Genomic DNA, 12,124 nt, shown 5'->3' on the forward strand with positions numbered 1-12,124 from the left:
TACCAGTTTTTCATAAAATTCCAACAAATAGACCCCACACAACTTCCTGGTACCTTGCTACATGACCAGATTTGAAACCCACAAGATTGGTGACCTTTAAAAACGTGGCCCTGGGTTGAGAGGAGAAAAGAACAGTGATACATACAACCTCCAAGCCTCCAGCTCTTCAAGTTCTAGGGCCGCTGCAATTCTCTTCATTCCCATCATTCTGTGTGCCTGCAACTACCCCTCTCTATCACCCTATATGCTCTAAGACCACATCTAAAAATAAAAAAAATTAGAAGAGCAAGTTCATTGATTTGGATAGGTCTCTGATTTTCTCACTGAGCCCAACACTGTAATGCTGGTATGAAATTGTCCTAAGAAAAGTATGGATAAGCTCTTGAAATGTCCAATCAAGACTGATGACATGTATCTTAGAGGTTAGTTTATTATACTGGATGATGGTGTGTAGCCCAGATGACAATAAAGATCTTTCCTAACAATGAACAAGGACTATAAAAATTGCCTGCAAGTCAGGGGACATGCATGATATGTGATCTGCCTTCACACTCAGATGGAAAAAGAATCGCCATGTGGTCCACAAAGTTCAGGAGAGGCAAACACTAAACGTATTGGTCAGGGTTCTCCAAAGAAACAGAACAGGGAGCCTGTGTGCATGAGTATGAGACTTATGAAAAGCAACTGGGGATTGGTTCCAGAGATGATAGAAATTCCAAAATCTGCAGTTAGAAGTTGTAGACTCAGAGGAGCTGATGATGTAGTTCCAGTCCGAGTCTGAGAGCCAATGGTATAGACTCCAGGCTAAAAGCCAGCAAGTTCAAGACACAAGAACAGATGTTTCAGACTGAATCCTAAGGAAGGAAAAGACCCATGTCCCAGGAAGAGGTCCCTCTTACTAGTAAGAGACACAACCTTTTTACTCTATTCTGGCCTTTAACTGATTGGATGGGACTCACTCACATTAGGGAAGGCAATCGGTTGACAGATTCAAATGTTAATCTCATCATCCTAACACAACCTCATCCTAAAACAACCTCACAGACACACCCTAAATGTCAAATTGACACAAAATAACCATCACATGTTTATCATCTACACTTGTATAGAAGATAAATCCATATTTTAAAATACCAAGGATGACCAGTTATTCAAATGCATAAAAGAATGTCAGCTCCTGCAACAAATAATAGACAACGGAACATTCTCCATGGAACTTCAAAATGAATTTAGCTAAGAGATAAAGAAGCAGATTCACAATGCAATGTTACAAGATACAAAATAACACAGGCAGTTCTAGAAAAAAAGCAGAAAATTCCACATATAAAAATATATAGTCATTAAAATTAAAAACAAGGATAAATTCAACAGTAGACTCATTTAAAACAAACAAAAGAGAATTCAAAGAAAATGTTAGAAAAAAATCACTAAGAATGACTCCAAAATATATTCAGACAGAAAATACAAAAGAAAAGAAACCTGGATGATACAGCAGCTCACACAAGCATGCAACAGGAGTAGCAGTGAGAAATGTAAGTGATAAAAAGAGAAAATGTAGCCAAGTGTGGTGGTGCTCAACTATAAACCCAGCAGCTCTGAAGGCTGAGGCAGGAGGATCTCAAGTTCAAAGCCAGCCTCAGCAATTTAGTGAGGCCCTAAACAACTCAATGAGACCCTATTTCAAAATAAAATGCAAAAAAGGGCTGGGGATATAGCTCAGGGGGAAACTGCCCCTGAGTTCAATCCCTGGTACCAAAAAGAGAGAGAGACAGAAAATGTTAGTATTCACATAGACACTGGCAGAACACTACTCAGAAGTGAAAACAGACCTTATATTGAAAAAGCATACCAAGTACTGGGCAAAATAAATAAAAGCAAGTCCACTTCTATTCATATCTTACTGAAATTCCATAAAGCAACTGACACAAATCTTAGGAAAAGAAAGGTGCAACTGTTCCCAGTGACTAACAGTAAAAGTAATAACAACATGATAAATAGCTGCCAGTTCCTATGTTGTTACCCTGAAGGCCCTTTACTAAGGAAACATTACAATAACAATTATCTCTGTGAGAATATTCAGATGAAGAAACAGACTCAGAGAGTTCAAGTAAACTACTTAAAGTCCCACATCTGAATTTCAAACTCAGATCTGACTCTAAATCCTAGAACCTTATTTATACTACTACTGAGAGCAACTCCTACAAAGGGCTGAAACTGTCTCTCCATCTGGAATGGCAGGATAAGATTTATGTAGGCAAAGATTCTAAAAGCACCTTCCAGGGTCACAGAGTCAATAAGCAGCAAATCTAGGTGACCTCATTCCAAAAGCAGGGCTCTTTCTGCTGTGATAACTATTTATCAGCAGGCCTCAGTTTCTCCCTCTGTACAAACACGACCAATGTTGACTCTTCTCCCTAATCCTCCAAAACCCTGCAACCATGCCAGTTTGTCACAGATACTGGGCAAAACCCCAACTCTATCATCTCACTCTTTCTTCCTAAGTCTCTTGTTTCCATTCTTTGTTCCTAAACCCAGGCAACTGAGATACACCAAGGAAAATCGTAATGCAGACTGTTACCTCCACAAATAAATATGATTTGATTTCAACTGCATCATCACAACTGCCTGACAATTTTATGACATGTGCCACATCACTCTTTCTCCTAAGCAATTTTAAATTTTGATTCAATCATCAAGTTGTTTTATTTCAGTGAATTCACCAATGACTTCCTAGATGCCTAATTCTGTGGACAATTTTTTCAGACTTTAGCATCCTCAGCCATTTTGCAGCATTTTATTTGGTAAACCACACAGTTGTTGGCATTAATACCTCACCCAGTGGCTCAAAGGCAAAATGCCCTCCAATTGATCAAAAAGTTCTATCTATTCTGTCTTCTCATACATATCATACCCATGTCCTTTATTTCCTTCATATGGCCTCATCTAGTTCCTCATAATCCCTAATGTGAACAACTATTCTAGTGTCCTCATTGAACTTTATACCCATAGTCTCATTCCCCATTCTAACATCATCCACTAGAACTTCAGCTACCTAAGTGATCTTCTGAAAGATACTAGAATTACCTTTGACAGTTCAAATCTGAACAGAATCAGTGTTTTCTTCAACTTTACAGGTCCTCCCATCCAAAAGAAAACCTTAATTCTACAGAAAGATATATACAAAGTCCTTACTATTCTGACTAATCTCTCACCATGTGCCTCCCCCCAGCTCCCAAACATGTGATCTTTCATGTGGTTACATGCAGCCTCGAACTGGGTTGCCTGCCCCTAGCTAGTCTGCCTGGAGGACTCCATCCCAGCATTCCTCCTCTTAGAATCCTCTGGCTGCTCTTATTTCCTTGCTCTGTCGATTTCTATTAACATTCCACTCTAGTAAGCTACATGAACAACCTGGGTTCTTCATCAATCTATTATTCCTTGGGAACAAAATTTCCACCTTTTTATTTTGCATCTCCAAGGTTTGTTTCACACTGCAGGCAGTCAACAAAGCACTTCCTAACTGCACAAACACATGACTGGATAACTTAGGAGCCCTAATTATTAGAGTTCAAAAACTTCTCTAAGCTGAATATTAACCAGTACTTAGACATGAAGCAATATAACACCATGGGTCTACTTCATGAGTGTCACCTCATGCATCTGCATTGAATATAGATACCAACTTTTCTAGGGTGCCTTTTTGTTTTCCCTACATTTGCCTGTTCATTTCCTTCCTTCCTCAAAAGGCAAGATATATCAGCAAAAGTCATGTTCCAGTTTTCTCACATTTCCCTTTTTTAGCTCTCCAAGTTTCAGCAAACTGCAAGGAGGGGAGAGTATGAAGCTTTCTACTTACCACAGTAGTATCCAAGACCAAAACTATCTTTATACGTGAGAGATTTACTTGTGCCATTTCAAGGCCTGAAATCCACAAATACAAGAATTCAAGAATGAAGCAAAAAGTCATCTTATTACAAACAAAATTTGAGCCCCAGAGTAAGGAGTCATAAAATTGTACATAATTTGAATATCAGATGTCAGATTAAATTACAAATATTAAATAATTAATGCATTATTTATATATCAATTTGACAGAGAATATTTTAGATAAAGTACCAGGTATGTTTTCATCTCATAAACCACAAAATGAGACTTCTACTATGCTTTTTCATTTCTTTGCTGTACTTTCTTAGTTTGAATGAATCAGTTACATTCTTCAAATACTAGCCAGAAAACATCAACTACTTCTTTTAAAAGAAACTCCCAAAATGGTAAAGTAGATGCCAAATAAGAACTCAGTTTCTAAATATAAATTTAATGCAAGTATTGTAAGCAAGTAAAGTCAAAACTGTTCAAAGGAAATCTACTCATGAATAGATGACAAAAAAAGTTCACCCTCAATTTACTTACTTCCAAGTATTTCTTGTCAACAAAAGAACGACCATATAAACTGATATTTTTAATTCTGTCTGGATATAGTCTATTGACAACATATGTAAATAATGAGGGTTAATGAATAATGTAAAAAATATCATAAATACTGAAATTTTTAAGTCATAATTAGAAAAAAAGATTTTAACAAAAATGTTGACATTCAGAGAGATATATGGATTTTCTTTTAGACTTCACAATCAACTTTCTAGGGAGGAAGAAACTAAAATTCACACAGTTTCTTAATATCTAGGATAACATAAAATGTAACATTAATCTTATCCATCATAAAAGAGAAACAAGTTAAGAACTAGAAGGTACTTCAAGGAACTCAATGGTAAAACAGAAGTTAAAATTACTATAAAAATAGTTAACTAAAAGTCTAGTTGATATTACGAATGTTGAAAAATTCTCATAAGAGCTCAGTCAACAAATTCACACAAAACAGTTGTGTGAAACAGGCAGCCAAAAAAAAAAAAAGAAAAAAAAAGAAAAGAAAAAGTACCATAATTTTTAAAACTTCTAGGAAAACAGAAAGCATTAAGAGTTAACTTTTCTCCCTACTTTACTGTCATAAAACACTTGCCAAGATCTGAGGTTTTTAATTCACACCACCCTTTCAGCAGAATACCATCCTCAGATCCAGATTTAAGAGACAGATTCAGAGAGATTTCAGCCATACGTGCAGTTGGCAATACTTGATCCCAATTACTACTTTGAGAGTCCTGGTAATGTTAAGAAAATGTTATCACTTTTAATAACTTTTAATAATAATGTTATTACCATTAATAACTTTAATAAAATTATTAATTTCTCCTGGTAACATTAAGAAAGCATTATGACTTTAAGATTGTTTTAAGTCCTTTATAATTGTTACTGACTATCATTAATTTGGAACAAGGGATTGAACCCAGGAGTGCTTAATCACTGATCCACATCCCCAGCCCTTTTTATATTTGTGTTTTTTTTTTTTTCCTTTTTATGTTTTATTTTGAGACAGGGTCTCTCTAAATTGCTCAGGACCTAAGTTGCTGAGGCTGGCATTGAACTTGTGATCCTCCCACCTTAGCCTCCTAAGCCACAGGGATTACAGGTACAAGCCACCACCCCCAGCCTGTTACTGTATTTCCAAACTATGTAAAAGCATAATTATGTTAAAGAATCACCCTCTGTCTAATTATCTTTTTTGGAAGCCAAAACTCTATAAATTAATATATATCAGACTGATAAACTTTGATAAATGTTTAGACTATTATATATTTGTCAATCAAAATCCAAGTAGTAAAAACTACAAATACACATTGATAAATGAATTCAGGAATTCATGAACTTGAACTCAGTAGTCTATTTTCATTGTGATGACTAAAGATGAAACTGTCACATGAGTTTCAAGGGTTTCAGGCATGTAATCAAATGGGGTGAGGAATTCTAATATTTAAAAGCTAAAAAGAATAAAACAAAAGTGGAAAAAGAGGATAGAGAAGAAATTTAAAATGTAATTCACTTAACATTGTTTTAGTCCACTCAAGCTGCAATAACAAAATACCACAAATTATGTATCTCATAAATAGAAAGTCTCTAGTTCTTGAGACTAAAAAGCCCAAAATCAAGGTACGGGCAGTTCGGTATCTGGTAAGGGACCACTTTCTGGTTCATGGAACAGACAGTCTAGCTGTGTACTTACCTGATGGAAAGGGCAAGGCAGTTCTCTAGGGCCTCTTTGACAAGGGCACTAATTCCCTTTCGAGACTGGGCTCTACTCTTATGAACTAATCACCTCTCAAAAGCCTATTCTTATAATACCATCACACTGATGATTAGTTCTCAATATATGAATTTGGGAGACCACAAAAATTCAGACCATTGCAAATATGGAGCTCTTTTGGCAAGATAAAATGGCACACCTAACACAATCTACAATAAGAATTAATGTAGTTTTTTCTTTCATTTTTCCCCCAAAATTGATCCCACATACCTAACATCATTTTTTGGTTTCCCATCCTATCATGCTATCTTTCTATGTAACTTCAACATAAATGTAGCCCTAAGACACATTCTAGAAAAGTCTAATTTATCTATCTCCAGGAAATAATAACTACATTTGAATTAAATGAAAATAAAACAAGCAAACAAAACGGTGTTCCTTCAAGTAGATGGCTTTCACAGGAAAGAAAAAGTAATCATAATCCTAAGGACTAAAAAATATATAATCTAAAACAATCTACCAAAGGAACCAAAAGAAAGTATCAGAAAACTCATTAATATCCTCTTTGAATGTACAAAAACTTCTGTGAGAAAGATACGGTCAAAACAAAAAAGGAATTTAAGGTAAAAATAGATTAAGAAAAAAAATGAATGAAATAGAAATTAAAATTTCAAAAACAATTTAAATTCACACTGGGAAGAGTGAGGGGAAAAATCAATGTGATAAAGGACAGAGAAACAATCCACATGGCAAACAGTTTGAGATGCTTTCCCAAATTATAGAATTAAAATAGGTACCTTCCAAATACCACAGAAAACATCAAAGAAATAACCGTACATATAACAAAAATTAGACCTTCCAAATCCCATGCAAGGCAAAAATACATTAAAAACAAAAATGAGGCAGCGGAAGTATATCTAAACTTACTTATGACAATCATTTGTTAAATGCAAAGTTTCTCATATTGAGGGGAAAAAAATAAGATATCATCTTACAAAATAATGGGATCAGGTATACATCAAGCATATAATAAAGAATGACAATATAGTAATGCAAGACAAAAAAAAGAATTCAAAGCAAAAGTATGAAATAGAATAATTAAGATTTAATTAGCATGAATTTCTGTGAAAAATATCATTACACTAAAAGTATAAAACAAATTAAAAGACCAGGTGTGGTGGCACACTCCTAAAATCCCAGGGACTCAAAGGCTGACACAGGAGGATCCCAAGGTCAAAGCTAGCGACAGCAATTTAGCAAGGCCATAAGTACTTTGCTGCACCCTGTCTCAAAATTTTTTTAAAAAGGGGCTTCAGATTTGTGCAGTGGTAAAGAGTCACTGGGTTCAATCTTCAGTACCAAAGGAAAAACAAAAAGAAGGAAGGGAAGAAGTAAAAAAAAAGAAGCAAATATCATTAGAAGTGCATGAAAATCCCCCAAATCTTCTAGATTTAGAAGAGCACACAGAACTGTCCAACCTAATCTGTAGGAAACACTTACAAAGCATAGAGAATTGAAATTATGTAATTGATAAAGTCCATGGATTTGCATCAGGGTTTATACTCACATATAAAAATATATCTTCCTGAGCTGGGTCATAACTCAACTGATAAAGTGCTTGCCTAGTGTGCATAAGGCTCTGAGTTGGATCTCCAAAACTACAATAAATAAATATTTTCCACAGAGCAGTTGCAAAAATTGATAATAACCCCAGAAACTTCCAAACAAAAACTGCAAAAAGTCATATTCTCAATTTCCAAAGAAATAAAAATTCATAAGAAGTTTTAAATAAAAATATTAAAACTTTGAAAACATTCATCAAAATGGAAATCTGCAACTATAGGTTATTTTTAAAAAGAATAAGACTACTACTTGTCAATACTTAGGAAATAAAATTGGATTAACTCAGAAGAAAATAGACAGCCTTAAAGCCTTCTGTTACTAAACAAAAATCTCCCTGCCTATTTGGCTGATACCTACAATTTATCCAGGGTGGGAGTGAGGCATCACTGACAATAGAAAAAAAAATTAAAGAGTTTTATTAAAGCACAAATAAATCCATAGTTTATAATAGCATGCTTCAAATAAGAAGAAAAATCCATTTTAAAAAGATAACGTGCTTCAGAATAAACCAGTTTCAGGTCACCTGGACACAGCTGAGGAACCGATAGCATTAACTAATACCAGATGCTTCCAAGGTTTATAGGGCATGGAGGGGAAGAGGGCAGCAAGGACAGAAAGTCAAGAGTTTAGAAGGGTTCAACAAGTAGACACTGGGGACAATTTAAGATTATCCATTTTTTTTTTAGTATAATTACTTTTATTCTAACTGACAGGGCAATAATTGAAGTTATAGAGAGAGGAAGTTATACAGAGAAGTTCAATTCTATATGAGGTATGAAAGAAAAATTAATTCCTGATTGCCTACAAGGTTGTGGTTGCAACCAATTCTGACAACCAAAGTTAAAGGAAACATTTACATTTGTGATCTATCTACTGCATGGCAGTTTTCAGAAGGGAAATAAGTCCGGTATGTAGACATCATAAAATAGATGTTTCCACACAGTCTTGGCTAACATTTCATTGGATTATTTTCAAGAACAGCTAACCATCCTCAAGCACTTGAGCATATCAGGAACTGGGTAAACATTCACTCTCATCCTAAGGACCAGGTTGGCTTTGTCAATTTCCCTAGGAGCATATGAGCTCCAGAATGGGCCCACAGGGCATACAGCAAAGGTACAAGTAAGGATTCCCACTCCAGATCCCCATACATTATAATATTAAGTAAAACTATGAGAATTAGTATCAAGTTATATTGTGGAAGAATTAGTTTCCTGCTGTGTGCAAGTTCATATGCTCAGATCCTAGAGGCTCAGAGTTCTCAAATCTCAAAAAATATAAACAAATATGCCATCATCTCAAAAGGTTGGGGTTGAAATGCCTAAATGCTTGCAAATGTACTTTTTAAGAAACAAAGAATTTACCTGAAAACCATTCTTTTTCGTTAAAAAAAATCTTCAGGCCCTACATAAAAGTTCGGAACTCCATGCTAAAATTCACCTATTTTATTTTTTTTCAAACTATGCCAGCAGAATACTTCATATTTGCAAGATAAAGAAGATTCTTCCAAGGACATGGAGTGTACTTCTGTGGAGAACACTTGCCTAGACACACAGGGCCCTGGATTCCATCTCCAATAACATCTAGATGTTCCATCTCCAGTATCACAGCCACTAAAAAAGATTCTTCTATTTTAAGGGAATGACCAACCTAAAATTTTTAAATTCTGTTTTTCCTCTTAACTACTGTTCAGATAGTAAATGAACAAAGTAACATATGGGAGTAGAATTTAAAGGTGTCTACCATCTACAAGCTCAACAATCTACACAAAATACAGGAAAAGACAGAAGAAACATGCCTGGGAAGGAAGGAGTATCACGGACTTAGGGGCCAGGTCTCCAATCATCACTGGCAGCTGGGCTCTTCACAGAGTGCACAATTCTCACTAGAGGAACAAAGAAGGCTGTCATTCAACTAGACCACACCTGAGAACCTGGCTCATCACTGGAGTCACAGGGGGAGCTAGCAGTTCCAAACACAGCACAGTGCAATCATTTTTCTCCCAGAGGGTTCTAATGACTGGATACATTTGGGAACTCATGAAATAATCACAATTTTCACTTATTGAGAAAGGAGTTGTGTTGGTTATCAACATAAGGAAAATTAATTGAGAATATTAACTCAAAAGAGAATAGCACATGTTAGTAGCATAAAAAGTTTAAGGGGAGTAAAATATTATTATTAACCTGTGAAAGACTCAGCAAATTTAAGCAGTTTATGAATAACAAAATCACGGTTCCTGGGCTTGGCAGAACTGAACCAAAAGTATTATTAAATTCAAAAAGGAGACTTTTTCCCAAGGAAACATGCTACCTAAGCTTTGGCAGCTAAGAATCCATGTGAAAAATGTTAAGCAAAAAGGGACACCAGACCCACCTCTCTGCAGATATTCCTGAGAATTAATGTAGATAGAAAAAAAGACCAGCATTACTGCACTTGAGCTCTATGAAGAAACAGAACAGCAGCTGCATAATTTCACTTAATTGTCTCACTCAAATTCAACATTCTTACATTCACACTTATTAAAAGACCCAAGGAACAGCTCCTGAGAAATAAGCCTGCTTTTTGGGGAGGCTCTTAGTTTTCACACACATATATATAATGCCCCTCTCAATTTGCCTTAAATAAAATATTCAGTAATGGTCTGTCCAACTGTAATAATAATGATCATTTTTAAGGTTATACACTTATACAGTCTTAAAGCATATTCTAAGTGTTTTATACATGAATCCACATAAACAACCCTACAAGGATTGAAGAACTATTATTAATCCCCATTTTATAAGTTAATCCTATTTTTATCCCCAATTTGTATAGGACGACACAGAGGCAATAGCAATGTTTCCACCAAGTTGCCTGTGTATCACACAAAAGTACCTGGGAGCACAGGGGTGTGAGTTGCTTTTCCATAGGCTGAAGGCAGTAGACTTGACTATAGGCAGACGCACACTGGCAACTTCAAGTGTCACCAACATCCCCATGCCAGCCACCAAGGATGCAAATCATATTTCTGCTAATTGACAAACTCGATCAAAACAGGACAAATTCTTTTTTTTAATGCTTAACTATTTTTCTTCCATATTATTGTTGCATTATAGTTATACATAATGGTCAGATTTGTTACATATTCATGGGTGCAAATAATATAATAATATAATCTGGCTATATTCCCCAGGATTTCCCCTTTTCCTACCCTCCTCCTTCCCCATGGTCATCCTCTTCCTCCACTCTACTGATCTCCTTCAATTTTCATGGGATTCCCCCATCATCACCTTTCTTTTCCTTTTTTCTCTCTAGCTTCCACCCAAGAGAAAACATAACACTTGACTTTCTGAGTTGGATTTATTTTGCTTAAATAATGGTCTACAGTTCCACCATTTTCCTGCAAATGACATAATTTCATTTTTCTTTATGGTTGACTAAAACTCCATGATGTGTACGTCTACACACACATACACTCCACATTTTCTTTATCCATCAATTCATCAACGAACACCAAGGCTGGTTCCACAGTTTAGCTATTGTGAACTGTGCTGCTATAAACATGGGTATGCATGTATTGCTAAAGGATGACTTTAATTCTTTAGGATAAATACCGAGGAGTGGTATAGCTGGGTCATATGTTGTTTCCATCCCTAGATTTTTGAGGAACTCCATACTGATTTCCATACTGATTATACTAATTTATAATTCCACCACAGTTTAAAAGTGTTCCTTTTTCTCCATATCCTTTCCAACATTTATTACTGTTTGCATTTTTGATGGCTGCCATTCTAACTGGAATAAAATGAAATCTCAGTATAGTTTTGATTTGTATTTTCCTTAGAGCTAAGGATGTTGAACACTTTTTCATATATTTGTTGGCTATTTGTATTTCTTCTTTTGAAAAGTGTTGTTCAGCTCATTTGCCCATTTACTAATTGGGTTATTTGGGAGGAGGGGGTTTGTGTTAAGTTTTCTGAATTCTTGTATTTTCTAGATATTGATCCTGTCAGAAGAGTAGCTAGAAAAGATTTTCTCCCAGTCAGAACAGAATAGATTTGATTCTATTAATTGATGAGTTACATACTAGCAGTTTTCATGTTACCCAAATTTCTGTATTTCACTATTGACAGGATTCAAGCACTTAATGCAATGCAACACTAGCTAAAAAACAGGTTTTAAAGCCAGAGGGTTAGGCTCTTATTGGCTATGTTACTTCAACTAAATGATTTCTCTTTTCTATGTTACTTCAACTAAGTGATTTCCCTTTTCTACAATTCATTTGTGAAGTGGGCACATTTCATAACATGAGACAACATTAAATAATGAAGTTCCAAACACAGTGTTTGGTAAAACAATTGAGACTAGATTAGGGAGAGAGGC

At 35.4% G+C, this 12,124-nt stretch overlaps 1 protein-coding gene across 3 annotated transcripts in view; it reads right to left on the bottom strand.

The window, feature by feature from the left end:
- Gmds (GDP-mannose 4,6-dehydratase) overlaps window positions 1–12,124 on the bottom strand; it is a 604,350-nt gene that overhangs the window by 526,437 nt on the left and 65,789 nt on the right. Inside the window, exon 2 of one of the 3 annotated variants that reach the window (XM_047558607.1) lies at window positions 9,558–9,644. The exons of the other annotated variants lie outside the window; for them this stretch is intronic. Within the exon in view, the coding sequence (XP_047414563.1) occupies window positions 9,558–9,605 (48 nt within the window). The 5' untranslated portion in view covers window positions 9,606–9,644. The remainder of the gene's footprint in view (window positions 1–9,557; window positions 9,645–12,124) is intronic. 3 annotated transcript variants of the gene reach the window in all.

Source organism: Sciurus carolinensis, chromosome 7 (genome assembly GCF_902686445.1).
Source record: "Sciurus carolinensis chromosome 7, mSciCar1.2, whole genome shotgun sequence".
Classification (NCBI taxonomy): Eukaryota; Metazoa; Chordata; class Mammalia; order Rodentia; family Sciuridae; genus Sciurus; species Sciurus carolinensis.